Source organism: Meles meles, chromosome 1, assembly GCF_922984935.1.
Source record: "Meles meles chromosome 1, mMelMel3.1 paternal haplotype, whole genome shotgun sequence".
In the NCBI taxonomy this organism is placed as follows: domain Eukaryota; kingdom Metazoa; phylum Chordata; class Mammalia; order Carnivora; family Mustelidae; genus Meles; species Meles meles.
The window spans coordinates 117,185,043-117,207,952 of NC_060066.1; the positions used below are offsets into that span (position 1 = coordinate 117,185,043).

Below are 22,910 nucleotides of genomic sequence, written 5' to 3' on the forward strand. Positions count from 1 at the left end.
GAAAACAAGTCATAATTAAGTAAATTCCAAAACTATATATGATGACAGAAGATTCAAGGGACAAAGTCCTGAAGTTTTCATTGAAAAAAAAAAAAAAACATGCTGGTCACTGAGTTCAAACTTTATCTTATACATAAATCATTCTAATTTATTAGCATTTATTAGTCACTCACTAGTCCATCAATCCTGTTTCCTTACGTTGTACTAAAATGTGCTTCCCGGGGTGCCTGGGTGGCTTAGTGTGTTAAAGCCTCTGCCTTCTGCTCGGGTCATGATCTCAGGGTCCTGGGATCGAGCCCCGCATCGGGCTCTCTGCTTATCGGGGAGCCTGCTCCTCCTCTCTCTCTCTGCCTGCCTCTCTGCCTAATTGTGATCTCTGTCTGTCAAATAAATAAATAAAATCTTAAAAAAAATTATTAAAATGTGCTTCCCTGTAACTTTCATGCAATGGTCAATGTTCTGCTTTCCTTAGTCACACAGAAGTCTAGTTCCTTTTTCACGCGATAGCAAAAACAAATATTTGAAGAAAGTTATCAACATTCCCTCACTTTTCTCTTAACTATTCTAAAACCTCTAATTCTTATATCATTCTTCTGATGAAATGGTTTTGCTTTATTCTCTCAGGATGTACTCATTTTGTCAATACATAGTTTTAAAAAAGGTAGCAAGAATTAAATTCAATGTTCTAGACAAAGACAAAGTGAACAACCTATAGTCCACAGGCCAAATCCAGCCACTGCTTGTTTTTTTTTTTTTTTATTAATTTTTTCAGCGTAACAGTATTCATTCTTTTTGCACAACACCCAGTGCTCCATGCAAAACGTGCCCTCCCCATCACCCACCACCTGTTCCCCCAACCTCCCACCCCTGACCCTTCAAAACCCTCAGGTTGTTTTTCAGAGTCCATAGTCTCTTATGGTTCGCCTCCCCTCCCCAATGTCCATAGCCCGCTCCCCCTCTCCCAATCCCACCTCCCCCCAGCAACCCCCAGTTTGTTTTGTGAGATTAAGAGTCATTTATGGTTTGTCTCCCTCCCAATCCCATCTTGTTTCATTTATTCTTCTCCTATACCCCTACCCTCCCATGCTGCTTCTCCATGTCCTCATATCAGGGAGATCATATGATAGTTGTCTTTCTCCGATTGACTTATTTCACTAAGCATGATACGCTCTAGTTCCATCCACGTCGTCGCAAATGGCAAGATTTCATTTCTTTTGATGGCTGCATAGTATTCCATTGTGTATATATACCACCTCTTCTTTATCCATTCATCTGTTGATGGACATCTAGGTTCTTTCCATAGTCTGGCTATTGTAGACATTGCTGCTATAAACATTCGGGTACACGTGCCCCTTCGGATCACTATGTTTGTATCTTTAGGGTAAATACCCAGTAGTGCAATTGCTGGGTCATAGGGTAGTTCTATTTTCAACATTTTGAGGAACCTCCATGCTGTTTTCCAGAGTGGTTGCACCAGCTTGCATTCCCACCAACAGTGGAGGAGGGTTCCCCTTTCTCCGCATCCTCGCCAGCATCTGTCATTTCCTGACTTGTTAATTTTAGCCATTCTGACTGGTGTGAGGTGATATCTCATTGTGGTTTTGATTTGTATTTCCCTGATGCCGAGTGACGTGGAGCACTTTTTCATGTGTCTGTTGGCCATCTGGATGTCTTCTTTGCAGAAATGTCTGTTCATGTCCTCTGCCCATTTCTTGATTGGATTGTGTGTTCTTTGGGTGTTGAGTTTGCTAAGTTCCTTATAGATTTTGGAGACTAGCCCTTTATCTGATATGTCGTTTGCAAATATCTTCCCCCATTCTGTCAGCTGTCTTTTGGTTTTGTTAACTGTTTCCTTTGCTGTGCAAAAGCTTTTGATCTTGATGAAATCCCAATAGTTCATTTTCGCCCTTGCTTCCCTTGCCTTTGCCGTTGTTCCTAGGAAGATGTTGCTGCGGCTGAGGTCGAAGAGGTTGCTGCCTGCGTTCTCCTCAAGGATTTTGATGGATTCCTTTCTCACATTGAGGTCCTTCATCCATTTGGAGTCTATTTTCGTGTGTGGTGTAAGGAAGTGGTCCAATTTCATTTTTCTGCATGTGGCTGTCCAATTTTCCCAGCACCATTTATTGAAGAGGCTGTCTTTTTTCCATTGGACATTCTTTCCTGCTTTGTCGAAGATTAGTTGACCATAGAGTTGAGGGTCGATTTCTGGGCTCTCTATTCTGTTCCACTGGTCTATGTGTCTGTTTTTGTGCCAGTACCATGCTGTCTTGATGATGACAGCTTTGTAATAGAGCTTGAAGTCCGGAATTGTGATGCCACCAACTTTGGCTTTCTTTTTCAATATTCCTTTGGCTATTCGAGGTCTTTTCTGGTTCCATATCAATTTTAGGATTATTTGTTCCATTTCTTTGAAAAAAATGGATGGTATTTTGATAGGGATTGCATTAAATGTGTAGATTGCTTTAGGTAGCATAGACATTTTCACAATATTTATTCTTCCAATCCAGGAGCATGGAACATTTTTCCATTTTTTTGTGTCTTCCTCAATTTCTTTCATGAGTACTTTATAATTTTCTGTGTATAGATTCTTAGTCTCTTTGGTTAGGTTTATTCCTAGGTATCTTATAGTTTTGGGTACAATTGTGAATGGGATTGACTCCTTAATTTCTCTTTCTTCAGTCTTGTTGTTGGTGTACAGAAATGCAACTGATTTCTGTGCATTGATTTTATATCCTGACACTTTACTGAATTCCTGTACAAGTTCTAGCAGTTTTGGAGTGGAGTCTTTTGGGTTTTCCACATATAGTATCATATCATCTGCGAAGAGGGATAGTTTGACTTCTTCTTTACCAATTTGGATGCCTTTAATTTCTTTTTGTTGTCTGATTGCTGAGGCTAGGACTTCTAGTACTATGTTGAATAGCAGTGGTGATAATGGACATCCCTGCCGTGTTCCTGACCTTAGCGGAAAAGCTTTCAGTTTTTCTCCATTGAGAATGATATTTGCGGTGGGTTTTTCATAGATGGCTTTGATAATATTGAGGTATGTGCCCTCTATCCCTACACTTTGAAGAGTTTTGATCAGGAAGGGATGCTGTACTTTGTCAAATGCTTTTTCAGCATCTATGGAGAGTATCATATGGTTCTTGTTCTTTCTTTTATTAATGTGTTCTATCACATTGATTGATTTGTGGATGTTGAACCAACCCTGCAGCCCTGGAATAAATCCCACTTGATCGTGGTGAATAATCCTTTTAATGTACTGTTGAATCCTATTGGCTAGTATTTTGGCGAGAATTTTTGCGTCTGTGTTCATCAAGGATATTGGTCTGTAGTTCTCTTTTTTGGTGGGATCCTTGTCTGGTTTTGGGATCAAGGTGATGCTGGCCTCATAGAATGAGTTTGGAAGTTTTCCTTCCATTTCTATTTTTTGGAACAGTTTCAGGAGAATAGGAATGAGTTCTTCTTTAAATGTTTGGTAGAATTCCCCTGGGAAGCCGTCTGGCCCTGGGCTTTTGTTTGTTTGGAGATTTTTGATGACTGTTTCAATCTCCTTACTGGTTATGGGCCTGTTCAGGTTTTCTATTTCTTCCTGGTTCAGTTGTGGTAGTTTATATGTCTCTAGGAATGCATCCATTTCTTCCAGATTGGCCAATTTGTTGGCGTAGAGTTGCTCATAGTATGTTCTTATAATTGTCTGTATTTCTTTGGTGTTAGTTGTGATCTCTCCTCTTTCATTCATGATTTTATTGATTTGGGTCCTTTCTCTTTTCTTTTTGATGAGTCTGGCCAGGGGTTTATCAATCCTATTGATTCTTTCAAAGAACCAGCTCCTAGTTTCATTGATTTTTTCTATTGTTTTTTTGGTTTCTATTTCATTGATTTCTGCTCTGATCTTTATGATTTCTCTTCTCCTGCTGGGTTTAGGGTTTCTTTCTTGTTCTTTCTCCAGCTCCTTTACGCGTAGGGTTAGGTTGTGTACTTGAGACCTTTCTTGTTTCTTGAGAAAGGCTTGTACCGCTATATATTTTCCTCTCAGGACTGCCTTTGCTGTGTCCCACAGATTTTGAACTGTTGTGTTTTCATTATCATTTGTTTCCATGAATTTTTTCAATTCTTCTTTAATTTCCTGGTTGACCCATTCATTCTTTAGAAGGATGCTGTTTAGTCTCCATGTATTTGGGTTCTTTCCAGCTTTCGTCTTGTGATTGAGTTCTAGCTTCAGAGCATTGTGGTCTGAAAATATGCAGGGAATAATCCTAATCTTTTGATACCGGTTGAGACCTGATTTGTGACCCAGGATGTGATCTATTCTGGAGAAGGTTCCATGTGCACTAGAGAAGAATGTGTATTCTGTTGCTGTGGGATGAAATGTTCTGAATATATCTGGGATGTCCATCTGGTCCAGTGTGTCATTTAAGGCCTTTATTTCCTTGTTGATCTTTTGCTTGGATGATCTGTCCATTTCAGTGAGGGGAGTGTTAAAGTCCCCTACTATTATTGTATTATTATTGATGTGTTTCTTTGATTTTGTTATTAATTGGTTGATATAGTTGGCTGCTCCCACGTTAGGGGCATAGATATTTAAAATTGTTAGATCTTCTTGTTGGACAGACCCTTTGAGTAGGATATAGTGTCCTTCCTCATCTCTTATTATAGTCTTTGGCTTAAAATCTAATTGATCTGATATAAGGATTGCCACCCCAGCTTTCTTCTGATGCCCATTAGCATGGTAAATTGTTTTCCACCCCCTCACTTTAAATCTGGAGGTGTCTTCGCGTCTAAAATGAGTTTCTTGTAGGCAACATACTGATGGGTTTTGTTTTTTTATCCATTCTGATACCCTGTGTCTTTTGATTGGGGCATTTAGCCCATTAACATTCAGGGTAACTATTGAGAGATATGAATTTAGTGCCATTAGTAGCCTGTAAGGTGACTGTTACTGTATATTTTCTCTGTACCTTTCTGATCTACTACTTTTAGGCTCTCTCTTTGCTTAGAGGACCCCTTTCAATATTTCCTGGAGAGCTGGTTTGGTGTTTGCAAATTCTTTCAGTTTTTGTTTGTCCTGGAAGCTTTTTATCTCTCCTTCTATTTTCAATGATAGCCTAGCTGGATAGAGTATTCTTGGCTGCATGTTTTTCTCGTTGAGTGCTCTGAATATATCATGCCAGCTCTTTCTGGCCTGCCAGGTCTCTGTGGATAAGTCTGCCGCCAATCTAATATTTTTACCATTGTATGTTACTGATTTCTTTTCTCGGGCTGCTTTCAGGATTTTCTCTTTGTCACTAAGACTTGTCAATTTTACTATTAGGTGACGGGGTGTGGACCTATTCTTGTTGACTTTGAGGGGGGTTCTCTGCATCTCCTGGATTTTAATGCTTGTTCCCTTTGCCATATTAGGGAAATTCTCTCCAATGATTCTCTCCAATAGACCCTCTGCTCCCCTCTCTGTTTCTTCTTCTTCTGGAATCCCAATTATTCTAATGTTGTTTCGTCTTATGGTGTCACTTATCTCTCGAATTCTCCCCTCATGGTCCAGTAGCTGTTTGTCCCTCTTTTGCTCGGCTTCCTTATTCTCTGTCATTTGGTCTTCTATATCACTAATTCTTTCTTCTGCCTCATTTATCCTAGCAGTGAGAGCCTCCATTTTTGATTGCACCTCATTAATAGCTTTTTTGATTTCAACTTGGTTAGACTTTAGTTCTTTAATTTCTCCAGAAAGGGCTTTAATATCTCCAGAGAGGGTTTCTCTAATATCTTCCATGCCTTTTTCGAGCCCGGCTAGAATGTTCAGAATCGTCATTCTGAACTCTTGATCTGACATAGTACCAATGTCTGTGTTGATTAGGTCCCTAGCCTTCGGTACTGTCTCTTGTTCTTTTGTTTGTGGTGATTTTTTCCGCCTTGTCATTTTGTCCAGATAAGAGGATATGAAGGAGCAAATAAACTACTAATAGGGTGGCAAAGACCCCGGAAAAATGCGCTGTAACCAAATCAGAAGAGACCCCAAATTGTGGGGGGGGGGGGGAAGGGGATAAAAAACAGGTTCTGAAAAAAAAAGAAAAAAAAAAAAAAAAAGAAAAAAATTTAAAAAATAAAACAAATAAAAAAATATAAAAAAGAAAGAAAAAATATATATATTTAGATGAACTAGTCAAAAAACATTAAAAAAGAAAAGGGTAAAAGTTTTTTAAAAAATTTAGCAGAAGAAGAAAAAAGAAAAAAGAAAAAAAATTGAAAAAAGAAAAAAAAAATAAAAAATTGAAAAAAGAAAAAAAAATTGAAGTAGCCGCAAGACTAAAGAATCATGGGGAGAAAGCCATGAGTTCCGTGCTTTGCTTTCTCCTCCTCTGGAATTGCTCTGCTGTCTTAGGAATTGAATCTGCTTTCTCCTTGTTAGATGAACTTCGTCCTGGCTGGATATTTTGTTGATCTTCTGGGGGAGGGGCCTGTTGTAGTGACTCTCAAGTGTCTTTGCCCGAGGCGGGATTGCACCGCCCTTACTGGCGGCTGGACTAAGTAATCGGCTCGGGTTCGCTTTTGGGAGCTTCTGTTCCCTGAACGCTTTCCGTAGAGTTCCGGAGGACGGGAATGAAAATGGCGGCCTCCCAGTCTCCGGCCCGGAGGAGCCGAGAGCCTGGGGCCCCACTCCTCAGTGCGCCCCCAGAGGACAGCACCCAATCACTCCCGTATCCCCAGCCTCTAGCCGCGCTCTGAGCTCACCCAGCCCGCGACCAGTTCAAGGTAACCCCGAGCTGAGAGTTCAGTCCTCGGCTCTGTCTTTGCAGCCGGTTTCTCCGTTCTAATACCTGCGAGCTCTCCGACACTCTGACACCCCCGATCCTTCTGTGACCTTGCGGGGCCTGGGGCCACGCTGGCCCTGCGTGGGCTTCACCCCGGTTTAGCCCCTGGAGCAATGTCCCTCAGTGGAACAGACTTTTAAAAGTCCTGATTTTGTGCTCCGTTCCTCCGCCGCTTGCCAGGAGCTGGCCCCTCCCCCCGCGGTCTATCTTCCCGTCGTTTTAGATTCACTTCTCCGCCAGTCCTACCTTTCAGAAAGTGGTTGATTTTCTGTTTCTAGAGTTGCTGTTCTTCTTCTCTTCGCTCTCCCGTTGGATTTGTAGGTGTTTGCAATGTTTAGATAAGCTATCGAGCTGATCTCCTGCTACCTGATGTAGTCTCAGGCTGCTACTTCTCCGCCATCTTGACTCCTCCCCTCCACTGCTTGTTTTTAATAAAGGTTTACTATAACACAGCTAATATGTTTATGTATTATATATTCCCATTTTGCCTTATAACAAAGTTGAAGAGTTACAACAGAGATTAATATGGCCCACAAAGCCTAAAAATTTGCTACTGGATGTTTAGATAAAAATTTTGTCAACCTCCACTTTAGATGAGTCTTATAAAATTAGACTCTCTGGCATAATAGGAACATATGGTAGTAACTAAGCACTTCAAATGTGGCTATTGGAGCTGAGGTACTGACTTTTAAATCTGGTCTACTTTAATTTAAATTTAAATGCCACATTTGGTTAATAGTTATCATACTGGATATCATAGCTCTAGAAGGTAAAAAAGACCAAGTATAAAACAACCATTATTTCTTTAGTTATGAGTACTTAATTACTATCAGTTCCTCCTATTACTCAACAGAGTATGTATGTGTGTGCGTGTGTGTGTGTGTGTGAACTCAGTTTTTATGTTCTTTATTCAAGCATGAGATCACAACAATTTCATTAAAGGTCTGATAATAAATGTCCTATATTAATAATAAAAACTAATAACTGATACCAAACCCTGCCTCCCTGTGCACTGGAGGTACACTTCCACTAGGGCAAGTCTACCAGAGAATCAGCACAACAGGCCCCTCCCCTGGAAGACCAGCACCAACAACTCACACCAAGTTACAGATCATAGAGGGTTGCAAATGGGGAAAACAGTATATAGCACTCTTTGTATTTTTATTCTTTAGCCTTTTATATTTTTTTCCAGTTATTTTATTTTTTCAATTCTCAATTCTTTTTCAATTTCTTAAAAATATTTTTTTATTTTCTTTAGTTGTATTTTAGTGTGTGTGTGTGTGTGTGTGTGTGTGTGTGTGTGTGTGTGTGTTTCTTTAATATTTTGGGATTTTTTTTTCAACGAGCAGACCAAAACAAACCCAGGATCTCGGGGTTTTTTTGGTTTTGATGTTGTTGTTATCATTGTTTTTGTTGTCTTTTTCTCTTTCTTTCTTCTCTTACTTCCTCAATGAAATGATGACACAGAGAAATTCACCCCAAAAGAAAGAACAGGAGGTAGTATTCACAGTCAGGGATTTAATCAATACAGTTATAAGTAAGATGTCTGAACTAGAGTTTAAGACAATGATTATAAAAGATACTAGCTGGGCTTGAAAGAAACCTAGAAGACACCAGGGAATCTCTTACTGTAGAGATAAAAGAACTAAAATCTAGTCAGGCCAAAATTTAAAATGCTATAATTGAGATGCAGTACCAAGTAGAGGACATAAAAACCAAACTGAACAAATCAGGAGAGTAAATCAGTGACACAGAAGATAAAATTATGGCAAATAATGAAGATGAAAAGAAGAGGGAAAGGAAACTATTAGATCACAAAGACCAACTTAGGGAACTCAGCAATTCCATAAAGTGAAATAATATCCATACTATAGGAGTCCCAGAAGGAGCAGAATTTGGAAAAAGGGACCAAGGTTCATTTGAACAAATTATAGCTGAGAACTTCCCTAACCTGGGGAAGGAAACAGGCATTCAGGTCTAAGAGGTACAGAGAATTACCCTCACAATCAACGAAAATGGGTCAACAACTCAACATATTTTAGTGAAACTTGCAAATTACAAAGATTAAGAGAAAAACCTAAAAGTATCTTAGGATAAGAGGTCCTTAACAAACAAGGGTAGACACACATGGCTGGCAGTATACCTGTCCACATAATCCTGGCAGGCCAGAAAGAACTGGTAGGTTATATTCAATGTGCTAAATGGGAAAAATATGCAGCCAAGAATACTTTACCCAGCAAGGCTGTCATTCAGAATAGAAGGAAAAAGAAAGTTCCCAAGACAAACAAAAACTAAAGGAATTCATGAACACTAAACCAACCCTGCAAGAAATACCAAAGGGGACACTTTGAGCAAAAAGAGAGACTAAAAGTAAGAAAGATCAGAAAGGAACAGAGACAACCTACAGGAACAGCAATATTACAGGTAATACAATAGCACTGAGTTCATATCTTTCAATAATTACTCTGAATGTAAATGGACTAAATGCTCCAAACAAAAGATACAGGGTATCAGAATGGATTAAAAAAGACCTATCAATACGTTGTTTACAAGAGACTCATTTTAGACCCAAAGACACCTCCAGATTGAAAATGAGGGCTGGAGAACCATTTATCATGCTAATGGACATCAAATGAAAGCTGGAGTAGCCATCCTTATATCAGATGAACTAGATTTTAAACCAAAGACTTAATAAGAGATGAAGAAAGACACTATATTATATTAATGGGGTCTATCTGACAAGAAGATCTAACAATCGTAAATATTTATGACCCCAACTTGGGAGCAGCCAAATATACAAATCAATTAATAACAAATTGAGTAAGCTCATTGATAACAATAGTAGAGAACTTTATCACTTCACTTAGAGTAATGGACAGATCATCTAAGCAGAAGATCAACAAAAAAATAAGAGCTTTGAACAACACACTGGACCAGATGGACCTAACAGATATATTCAAAACATTTCATCCTAAAGCAGAATACACATTCTTTTCAAGTGCACATGGAACATTCTCCAGAACAGAGCACATACTAGGTCATAAATCAGGACTCAACCAATACAAAGACTAAGATCATACCTGGGTATTTTCAAAACATAATGCTATGAATCTTGAAGTGAACTGCAAGAAAAAATTTGGAAGGTCCAAAACAATAAGGAGATTAAAAAATCATCCTACTGAAGAATGAATGGGTCAACGAGGATATTAAAGAAGAATCAAAAAATACACAGAAATGAATAAAAATGAAAACATGACATTTCAAAACCTTTGGGCTGCAGTAAAGGCAGTCCTAAGAGAGAAGTATATAGCAATACAAGCCTTCCTCAAGAAGAAAACTCTCAAATACACAACCTAACCTTACACCTAAAAGAGCTGGAAAAAGAAGAGCAAATAAAGCTTAAATCCAGCAGGAGAGGAGAAATAATAAAGATTAGAGCAGAAATAAATGACATAGGAATTTTTTTAAAAAATAGAACAAATCAACAAAACTAGGATTGGTTCTTTGAAAGAATTAACAAGCTTGATAACTCCATGACCAGACTTATCAAAAAGAAAAAAAGAAAAAGAAAAAAAAGAAAAAACCCAAATTTTTTTTAAAAATCACTAATGAGGGGCACCTGGGTGGCTCAGTTGGTTAAACCGCTGCCTTCAGCTCAGGTCATGATCTCCAGGTCCTGGGATCAAGCCCCAGGACAGGCTCCCAGCTCAGGAGAGAGTGTGATTCTCCCTCTGCCTTTGCCTCTCCCCCTGCTTGTTGCTCTCTCTCTCTCAAATGAATAAAATCTTTTAAAAAAAAATCACCAATGAAAGAGGAGAGATCACAACCAACACCACATAAATACAAACAATTATAAAAGAATACTATGAGCAATTATATGCCAACAAATTAGGCAATCTGAAAGAAACAGCATTCCTAGAAACATATAAAGTACAAAAACTGAAACAGGGACAGAAAACCTGAACAGACCCATAACCAGCAAGGAAACTGAAGCAGTAAACAAAAATCTCCCAACAAACTTGAGTCCAGGGCCAGATAGCTTCCCAGTGGAATTCTACCAAACATTTAAAGAAGAATTAATATCTATTCTTCTGAAGCTGTTCCAAAAATTAGAAATGGTAGGAAAACTTCCAAATTCATTCTATGAGACCAGTATTACCTTGATCCCAAAACCACACAAAGATCCCACTGAAAAGGAAAATTACAAATATCCCTTATAAACATAGATGCCAAAATTCACAACAAGATACTAGTTAATAAGATTAAATAGTACATTAAAAGGATTAGTCACCCTGACCAAGTGGGATTTATTCCTGGGCTGCAGGGGATATTCAACATCCACAAATCCATCAACATGATATATCACATTAATAAAAGAAAAAATAAGAACCATATGATCCTCTTAATAGACACAGAAAAAGCATCTGATAAAATACAGCATCCTTTCTTGATAAAAACCCTCCACAATATAGGGATAGAGGGAACATACCTCAACACCATAAAAGCCATACATGGAAGACCCACAGTGAATAATCCTCAACAGGTGAAAAACAGAACTTTTCCCCTAAGGTCAGGAACATGAGAAGGATGTCCACTCTTACTACTGTCGTATAACAGTACTAGAGTCTTAGACTCAGCAATCAGACAACAAAAAGACATAAAAGGCATCCAAATGATCAAAGAAGAAGTCAAACTTTCACTCTTCCCAGACCACAGGATATTCTATGTAGAAAATCCAGAAGACTCTACCAAAAACCTGCTAGAACTGATATAGGAATTCAGCAAAGTTGCAGGATATAAAATCAATGCACAGAAGTCTGTTGTATTTCTACAAACTAACAATAAAGCAGCAGAAAGAGAAATCAAAGACTCGATCCCATTCACAATTGCACCAAAAATCATAAGATACCTGAGGAATAAAACCTAACAAAAGAGGTAAAAGATCCATATTCTGAAAACTATACAACACTTATGAAAGAAATTGAGGAAGACACAAAGAAATGGAAATATTTCATACTCATGGACCAGATGAACAAATATTGTTAAAATGTCTAGCTACCAAAGCAATCTATAGATTCAGTGCTATCCCTATCAAAATGCCACCAGGATCTTTCACAGAGCTGGAACAAACAATTCTTTAAAAAAATTTTAAGATGGTATTTATTTATTTGACAGCAAGAGTGAGAGAGCACAAGCTGGGGGAGCAGCAAAGGTAGAGGGAGGAGCAGGGAGCCCGATGTGGGGAGCAATCCCCAGGACCCTGGGATCATGACCTGAGCCAAAAGCAGATGCTAGATGACTGAGCCACTCAGGCACCCTCAGAAACAGTTCTAAAATTTGTATTACCAAAAAATACCCCAAATAGCCAAAGTAATCTTGAAAAAGAAAAGCTGGAAGAAGCATCACAATTCCAGACTTCAAACTATATTACAAAGCTGCAATCATTAGGACAGTATGGTACCAGCACAAAACAGACACATAGATTAATGGGTCCAAATAGAGAATCCAGAACTGGACCCTCAACTCTATGGCCAACTAATCTTTGACAAAGCAGGAGACAATATCCAATGAAAAAAAGACAGTCTCTTCAACAAAGGATGCTAGGAAAATTGGACAGCTACATGTAGAAGAATGAAAGTGGACCCTTTTTTTTACACCATACACAAAAATAAATTCATAATGTATGAAAGACCTAAATGTGAGACAGGAGTCCATCAAAATCCTAGAGAACCCAGGCAGCAATCTCTTTGGTCTTGCTCGCAGCAACTTCTTGCTAGACACATCTCCAGAGGCCAGGGAAACAAAAGCAAAATGAACTACTAGGACTACTTCAGGATAAAAAGCTTTTGCACAACAAAGGAAACAATCAACAAAACTAAAGGCAACCTACAGAATGGGAGAAGATATTCATAAAAGACAGATGAGATAAAGGGTTAGTATCCAAAATCTATAAAGAATTTATCAAACTCAACACCCAAAAAACAAAAATCCAATCAAGAAATGGGCAGAAGACATGAACAGATATTTTTCCAAAGAAGACATCCAGATGGGTAAAAGACACAGGAAAAATGTTCAACATCACCTGGCATCAGGGAAATACAAATCAAAACCAATTCTAGGAAAGAAACTGAGGGTTGCTGGAGAGGAGGTGGGTAATGGGGATATGGTAATTGGGTGACAGGCATCAAGGAGGGCACTTGATATATTGGGCAGTGGGTATTATATGCAACTAACGAATCACTAAACTCTACCCTTGAAACTATTAATAATACACTATATGTTAACTAAACTGAATATAAAACTTTCTTTAAAAACCTACTTATTATACTTAAAGAGTCTGAATTTTATCAATAGGAAATGTGGAGATATTTAAAATTTTGATACAGCATACAACATGATCATATTTGTGATTTAAAAGACTAATTCTAGCAATAGTGCATAGAAAGACTCATTTATATATAGGCTACATATATCCATATATATAAGTATTTACAAATATAAAGACTAATACAGGTTGAAAGATACACCATGAAAATCAAACATTCATCAAGAAAAAAGGATACTATCAGAGACAAACAAAGATATTTAATAATGACCAAAGATCAATATGTCAGGAAGATATAATAGTTATGTATGAATGTGAGGTTTATAACAGAAATTCAAAATATGTGAAGCAAGCACTGACATAATTAGAAATAAACAATTACTAAATCAAAATAGGAGCTCTTAACACCTCTCTCTCAGTAAATAATAGAACAGGACAAAAAAAAAATCAATAACACAGAAGATTTTCAAACACCATCAATCAACTGAATCTGACATTTATAGGACAATATACCTTACAACAGCAGTGTACACATTCTTTACAAATACAGATGGAACATTTACTAAGATATTAAATTCTTAACAAATTTAAAGAAGAAGAAAGTATATTCTCTGGCCATATGGAATTAAACTAGAAATGAATAACAGAAATAAAACAGGAAAATCTTCAAACACAGGGAAATTAAATAACAGACTTCTAAATAGCCCCAGGGTCAAAGAGGAAATCAAGAGAAATTAGAAAATATTTTAACCTAAATGAAAATGAATATACAATATAACAGAATTTGTAGAATGCAGCTAAGGAGATGATTAAAGGAAATTTATAACACTAAATGCTCATATTGGAAAAGCAAGTTCTCAGAACAGCAATCTGTTTCCATCTAAAGAATCTAGAAAAAGATCAAAATAAACCCAAAGCAAGTAGAAGGAAGGAAATTATAAAGAGAAGAAATCAATGAAACTGGAAATAGAAAAACAGACGAAAAATCAACAAAACAGAAATCCGGTTATTTGAAAAGAATCAGTAAAATTAATAAACCTTGTACTGGAGCACTGGGTGTGGTGCATAAACAATGAATTCTGGAACACTGAAATTTAAAAACTAATTAAAATTTTAAAAAATTAAATTAAAAAAATTTTAAGAATTAATAAACCTCTATCAAAACTGTAAAGAAGAAAGAAGACACAAATCGCCAATATTAGTAATGAAAGTAAAGGCAAACACTATAAATTCCATAGACATAAAAAAAAATCCAAGTAATGCTACATATAACTCCATGCACAGAAAGTTGACAACTTCAATGGACTGATTCCTTAAAAATTACAAACTACCAAAATCATCTAAGATAAAAATAGGTAACCTGAATAGTTCCACAATAATGAAAGACATTAGAGTCATCATTTAAAATCTTGCCAAGGGGCACATGGGTGGCTCAGTCAGTTAAGAGCCTTCAGCTCAGGTCATTATCCTGAAGTCCCAGGATCCAGCCCTGCATTGGGCTCCCTGCTCAGCATGGAGTCTGCTTCTCCCTCTGCCCCTGCTGGTGTTCTCTCTCTCTCACTTCCTCTCTCCTAAATAAATAAATAAAATCTTTAATAAATAAATAAATAAATACAATCTTGCCAAAAAAAGAGTCTCTAAGTTCAGATGATTTCACCCAGAAAATTCTACCAAATGTTTAAGGAAGAAATAATACTAATTCTACACAATCTCTTCCAGAACACAGAAATGAAAGAAATGCTTCTCAACTAATTTTCTGAGGTTAAGAATAGCCTAATTCCAAAACCAAAGACAACTGAAGAAAACTATAGACTTCCCATGAACCCTAAATTAAAAATCCTCAACAAAATATTAACAAAACAAATTCAACAATAAAGAAAAAAGAAAAATATACCACATCAATTGGGATTTATCCCAAGAATGCAGGGCTAGTTCAATATTTGAAAATCAATGTACTACACCATATTAATATTCTAAAAAATAAAACTACATCATATCAGTAGACATAGAAAAAGCATTTGACAAAATTCAACAGATTTATAATCAAAAAAGACAGTCATAAAACTAGGAATACACACAAAAAAAAAATACTAGGAATACAAGGGCACTTCTACAAAAGAAACCCCTATGTCCTCATATCAGGGAGATCATATGATAGTTGTCTTTCTCCGATTGACTTATTTCACTAAGCATGATACGCTCTAGTTCCATCTAATTAACATCATACTTACTGGTGAAACACTGAATGTTTTTTCCTTAAGATCAAACAAAGATGTGCACGTTCACTACTCCTATTCAAGGACATCATATTAGAAGTCTGATCCAGTGCAGTTAGACAAAAATAAAGAACTACAACTGTCCTTATTCACAGACAAAATGACTCTCTACATAGAAAATGATAAGAAACGTGCAAAAAACTCCTAGAACTAATAAATGATTTTAATGAGACTGCAGGATACAAGGTCAGTGCATAAAGCAATCATATTCCTATCTACAGCAATGTACAACTGGAAAAATACTTTTAAGTACATTTAAAACACCTTCAAGAAATGAAATATTTAGGTACAAATATAACATGTACGATCTGTACACTAAAAACTACAGAATGCTAATTAAAGATTCAAGGAAAATCTATAAAAATGGACAAATTGATACCATGTTCATGTGTTAGAAGACTCAACATAAGTAATTACAGCAATTCAACTTAACTTGATCTATAGATATCTCACAATTATATCTTAATTCTGGAAGGATTTTCTCAGATACAGACAAACTGAAATTCTATATGATAAAGGAACTAGAATAGCTAAAAACTTTTTAATAATAAAGCTGGAGGAATCAAACTACCCAAATCTAAGATCGATCATAAAGCTATAGTAATTAAGATGCTGGTAATATTGGTGAATTGATAACAAATAGATCAAGAAAACAAAAATAGTCCAGAAACAGATCCACACAAATATGGCCAATTGATTTTCATAAATGTGCAAAAGCAACTCAATGGAAAAAGGAATCTTTCAACAAATGGTAATATCCCCCTAGATCAATCCAAAGTATTTAAATTTTTAAATCTTAAATATTTCTCAAAACCATCCATTTTTTTCTCACCACCACCTCCCAGCCTAAGCTATAATCATCTCTCCTTTGTCTACTTAACTCTTCTACCTTAATATACTCTTCTCAATATTCCAAGCCAAATGAGCTTTTCAAAATGCAAACCAAGTCACTCCCTACTGAAATTCTTTAGAATTTCCCATTCTTCCTAAGATAAATATAAAATTACCTTTTCTTTTTAAGATTTTATTTATTTGACAAAGTGAGAGAGCACAAGCAGAGGGAACAGCAGGCAGAGAGAGAGGGAGAAGCAGGCTCTCCCCTGAGCAGAAAGCCCAATGTGGGACTCAATTCCAGGACCCTGGGATCATGACCTGAGCCAAAGGCAGCTGCTTAATCAGCTGAGCCACTCAGGGGTCCCTAAAATCATCTTGATAGGATTCCAAAGGCCATGAATTACTATGCTCCTACTACCTTAATTCTCTAGCCTCATTTTGTACCACTCTCCTTTCACTCCATGTTACATTTACCATACTCCTTCCTATCAAAGGAACTTTACACATATGTCCTCTACCTGATAAGCTCTTCCCCCTTCCTAATCTGGATTTCAATTCAAGCTTTACTTAAAAAAAAAAAAAAAAAAAAGGCTCTTCTGACCTAACCAACTAGTTCAAGTCCCTTTAAGGCCTCATACCACTGCCTTTATTAGCACCTTCCTTTATTGCCTTTGTCACCATTTTAATATTCCCTTTGAATGATTGCTTATATTTAAGTGTGATATTTCATGACGTAGATACATGAAAGCAGCATATGCAGCCATTTGCTCCCAACTGTACCCTCAGAGTACAGAACAGAAACTCAAAATATGTTTGTTAAATGGGCAAATATATTGTTTTATTTATTTCTTACAATTACCCCATTACATATGTATAATTATTTTCCCTATTTCATAGATGGAAAACTAAGGTATCGAGAGTTTAGTTAATTTGCTCTGTCATATAGCTAAGAAGTAAAGAGTTGGATAACAATTAAAACATGACAGTTTTAAAGACCAAGATAATTTTGTTTTTTTTTAATTTTTTTAAACTTTATTTATTTGAGAGACAGAGATCACAAGTAGACAGAGAGGCAGGCAGAGAGAGGGAGGGGGAAGCAGGCTCCCCACTGAGCAGAGAGCCCAACGTGGGGCTCAATCCCAGGACCCTGAGATCATGACCCGAGCAGAAGACAGGGGCTTAACTCACTGAGCCACCCATGCGCCCCGATAATTGTGTTCTATTGCTGTCCAAATATAACAAAACCCTAAACCAATCCTTATCTGCATAGGAGTGAATCTTTATAGTAAAAATAATGCTTAGTATTCATTCATTCAACAAATATTTATGAAGTGTCAGTCACTGTGCTAAGCAAGTACTAAAGTTACAAGGAAAAGAGGACATGGGTTCTTAGCCCTTATGGAAGTATACCTTCATTCCACTATTCACTGAGGACCTACTATATACCACCTACTGTGCTAAGTAAGGGGAATTCAGAAAGGTGAATAAAGTTTTAAACCATTATAGCATAAAATAAATTAATTCCATTTGTGTTAAGTGCTATAAAGGAGAAGTTCAGGTGTCTACAGGAACAAGCCATACAGAGACCTAAACTAGATAAGAGAGGTTTATAGATAATATCAAAAGAGGTTACCTAAACTGATATTCAAGTTGAGACTTAAACTATAACAACAACAACAACAAAAAAAGTATGCATTATCAAATCTGAAAGCAATGTAAACATTATTATTCACAAGAGTTGAAGTAAAGCAATTCAATAGAGAAAGAATTTGGAAATAATGATTCCCAAGAGATGGAAGAATTAGGAGTTGCAAAACCAGGTAGAGATACAATAGGTTAAACCCAAAATCAAATATCTGTAATCATAAACAAACTACAGCCTGCTAGGTAAAATCAACCTACAGTCTCTTTTTTAGGCCCTTGACCTAAGAATAATTTTTACATTTTTTACATTTTTACAAGGTTGCTAAAAATAAAGAGAAGCAGAGGACAAGAAGGGGGAGGGAAAGTATGGAAATAGGAGGAGGAGGAGGAGAAGAGAATTAACATTCTGTATATAGGCTACAAAGGCTAAAATATTTATTCCCTAGTCCTTTAAAAGTGTTTGTTGTCCATGCTCCACATGTTGTAAACAATTAAAACATAATTAAGCCTATCCTAGGGACGCCTGGGTGGCTCAGTCGGTTAAGCCTCTCCCTTCTGCTCAGATCATTATCCCAGGGTCCTGGGATCAAGTCCTGAATCAGGCTCTTTGCTCGGCAGGGAGCCTGCTTCCCTCTTTGCTTGCCTTTCCCTGTGCTTGTGTTCTCTGTCTCTCTCTGACAAATACATAAATAAAATCTTTTAAAAAATAAAAAAACTTATCCTAACAAACTCACTAAACATGATTCTATCTGAACACTAAACATAGTTACTGAATACACAACATATATATCTTCCCCCAAACTGTAGCTTTTTGGCTCAAAGTTTTCACAAGCATACCAAATTTACTATCAATAAATCAGTAACATCACACACATACTTGATCTTACTTAAATGTACTGCCAACACACAAATAACAGAAACACCTTCATCAAGAAAATTCTCAAAATATATTAAATTTGATATGATAAGAATGTGGCTTTACGAAAACAAATGGATTTTTTTATATTTTAGCTGAAAACACTAATATAAAACATTTATAGTGTGAGAGTCTAAGTCTGTGGATTCAATATTATTTTGAAAAGTAACTGCTCTATACTAACAAGAGAAATTATGTACTTACCAAGATTTTTTTCAATTCTTCAAGTTCTAGTTCTTTGTTATTTTTAAGCACAGTCATCTCTTCTAAAATAAATAAAAGAATAAAAAGGTATTAAAAATCAGATTAAAAGAACAGGAAAGAAGAGACAAGAAATAGGAATACCATCATTTTAAAGGGAAAAAACGAGAGATGGTTTAATGAAACTAAACCACCATAAAGCATAGAGGACGCCTAAATGGGACTATGCAAAAATGATAAATATTAATAGTAATGTTTCTAGAAAGTGAAATTCCACAACCAAAAGAACTCAAGTTCATTAACCAAACTAAGCAATGGAGCTATATAAAATATATTCGGAATGAGGTTACATAGCACGTGGCTTTACCTTTACTGTATCACTGTCTAAGTATCTCACCTCTTAATCTTTGCTCCAAACTAAAAAGAAGTGATCCACTTTTCTCAAGCAAATTCTGACCATTGTACTCTGGACCTCAATATTCCTACCTCCTCTGAGATTTTAGTTGCTATGTTACCGATATACAAGGACTCTCTTACAGGAAACTTTAAATTCCCCCATCCCTTAAAAACATCTATTTGAATACAAAACAATATCTGATTGACCTGTCTGTCCTTTCATACAACTGTCAAATTTCTTTCTTTGCTTTGCAGACAAACTTGTGTTTGTTATGTATATACATTTCTTTTTTAGCTCCGTGCAAAACTAATGCCTATCTCATTACATTAATTACACCTCTTTACATTAACCAAAACTATGATCTCAGAGATCACCAATAACCATTTTGTGGTAAAATTCTCAGCCCTCTTTATTCTGGAGCTTTCTGGCATTTGATGCTATTAACTACTCTGCTTTTCTCCCTTGGATTTTCAAGACTTTGCATTATTTGCATTTCCTGTCCTAACTCCTGTTCCTATTTTCAGTGCTGACACCCTTCTTTTTTTCGATGCTAAATAACACTCTACAATGCTTTTCTATCTTCTATTAATTCAGTATTAGGCTAATTAATTTTAGAACATTTCCAACTCAAACCTCCTACTTTTTTCTCCTTTCTTAGATTTTTTTTAACTGCCTACAAAATTCCCAAATGATGTCTAGCTGTCACCTAAAATGTTATTCTATTTGAAACACTGTCCTTCCTTACTGTTAAGGGTTTTTAATAATTGGAGATATAAGAGATTTGCTGAAAGTTTCCCAGATTCTGTACATTAAAAACACAAAATTTATAATAATTGCCCATAATTTTTAAGGAAAACAATCAACAAAATATAAAATCCCACCACATACCCTCAAAGAAAAACCTGTCATAAGCAAAGCTTATTTAACCACAACATTTCATTTTAGGTAAAAAGATTTTATTTTTTCAAACTCAAGGACTGATTAAAGACAGCAGACTGAGCCTGTCTCCTGTAAGGACCTATTTAGCCCCTTCCATCAAGGTTAAAAAATAACCCTGTTATTTAACCCTTAAACTGTCCCTGCTCCCCTTCCCCCAGGGGACTTACTTAAAAACAAGTCCCGGAAACCAGCCCCAGGTAACAGCCCAAATAGAAGGGTGGGTCAGGCCAGGTGGAGACATCCGATCAGTGGGGGGATGCATACTGTCTCCCTAGTTACCAAGGAGTATGGGCCCCGCCCTTTGGGCACCTTTTGGGAGCCAATTCTAACCAAGGTGATAGGCTAGGTCAAATGTCTACTATAGGGTAAACTGTAATTCAATTGGTCACTTACGTGTGACCTAACATGACTGTGGAGTTTCCTCTGTATGTTACAATCTCATTGGCCACCTGTGCGTGGCCAGGCCCAACCACGTCGCCTTCGCCCTTAAAAGCTAGTCTGTGAAACAGAGAAAGGTCGCCCTCTCTTGTAAGAGGTACGGCCCCGAACGTTCGGTTTGATTCTTGATGCTTGGCACAAAATATAGCTTTGCTTGACCTTCGCTTTGTATCAGTCTCACTCCTTTAATTATGGACCCATTGTTGGGAGACCTAACATCTCCGCATGCTTTTACCCCCAATCCCTTCATAAAAGACAAAAATATAGATATATATTTACAACATTAATAAAACCAGACTACCATGAACAAACCAAAAAGTCAAAGAATTTTGGCAGGAGAGGGGAGACCAACATTAATTCAAAGAAGGCTATGTGAAACACCTAGACCATACCTCCCACCACACAGCGCACCTCAATTTTAATCAAAGATTTAGGAATTGGAGGCAGAGTGATGCAGCAATGCCCCAAATAGCTCATGATCTCTAAGCAAGATAGACATTTCCTAAACCCAAAAGATTAGCTACCAAGCCCACCTTTCTTTATAATACCCTTTATCTCCCCCGACCCCACCCCATATAATCAGAAAAATCAGATTATAACATATGTGGGTGAAAAAATATTTTCAAATATTTAGATAAGTAAATAATCAAGAATCAACAATTACTGAAGAAAAGCAAAGCCGTAAGAGAGGCACCAAATTCAACTAAGAGAACTAAAATAAAATCTAAGAAGGAATTAGTAAAGCAGACAGAAGTAGGTATTTTGCTTAGTATAGTATGTTCCAACAGTGTACAATATCCATGAAATCAGTCACCTAGAGCTCTTAGAAATTCAAAATTTGACAACTAAAACTTTAAAAATAACAAAATAAAGACTGAATTAGCAGGGGGAAGTAAAAAAATCATTTCCCAAATCCCCCCAAAAGAACTAAAAGAGAAATTTTTTTTGAGAAATTTTAAAATACAAAGGATAGAGCCAAAATTTCTAAAATCCTCCTATCAGCACATAGAGAAAATAATGACACTAGAAAAGAAAAAATAGGAGAAAAATTTTCAGAGCTGAAGACAGACGAAATGTCCTTAGATTCATGAGCTCACCAAATGCTACTAGCATAAGTGTGATATGATTCCACTTTTAAAAGATATTCTCTCATGCCTGTACCACTCAAATAGCTTCCAATCTAATTTCTCCAATTCTACCTTTTTCCTCACTATAAGCAATCCCCATCTACCATCAAATTTATCTGCTATACAGAAGTTGCAGTGATCCTAACATCTTAATAGTTTGAATTTTTTAATGGTTTTCCTTCAAGGTTAGCATAAAATCAAAATTCCTTTCCTTGCTCCTACCTGATTTTGTCCTTATCAGCTCATACTTATTACCCTTTTCATATCACTTCTTACATTCAGTCACATAGGCTTTCATTCAGTCACTTGAATTAACCAAGCTCCTTCACAACTCAGGGCATTTCTACATGTGGTTCCTTCTGACTGAAAAGCTCTCTCCAACTCATATCCTTTACCTCACTAAATCTCACTTATTTACGAGGTCAGCTAAAAGTCATGCCTTATCACCAAATCTACATTAGGCCCTATTATTTTCTTACATGATTTCATTTTCATTGTCTTCATAACACTTATCCTCACTTTTAATTAAATATTTGTTATTTTATATGTCTTCCTAAATAGAACACAAATCTCATTATCAGCACAAAGACCATGTCTTTAATGTTCCTACTTAAATATCCAAAGCTAAACAAGGAATGAACTTCTAAGTATAAATTCAATAGTTATGTTATCTAATAATCAAATAAGAAGCAATACAAAACACTAGAGAGAGAATCTGTTATATAACAAAGTAAAAGCAAACATGGGTACAGATACAGAAAAATGACCACAGGAGTAAAACCTGTTTAGAACAACATTAGATTAAATTGAAGAGAGGAGACATATGAAGAAGCAAAGCAAACTGTACCAAGTCAAAAACTTAGAATAAATTGACAAAGACTTTGTGTTTACTGTTGGTTTTAATTTGCTTTGTATGCACTACTTTACTCTTTAAATGAGCAATAAAACAACAGGTGATATTTAAAGAGTTTGAACTCAAGTGATGAGATGACTCTTAAATTTAGAAC

The 22,910-nt window shown here is 36.5% G+C and overlaps 1 protein-coding gene across 1 annotated transcript in view; it reads right to left on the reverse strand.

Moving 5' to 3' along the window:
- Positions 1-22,910, reverse strand: part of SYCP1 (synaptonemal complex protein 1) — a 145,204-nt gene that overhangs the window by 64,016 nt on the left and 58,278 nt on the right. Inside the window, exon 15 of the mRNA XM_045998046.1 lies at positions 19,006-19,067. Within this exon, the coding sequence (XP_045854002.1) occupies positions 19,006-19,067 (62 nt within the window). The remainder of the gene's footprint in view (positions 1-19,005; positions 19,068-22,910) is intronic.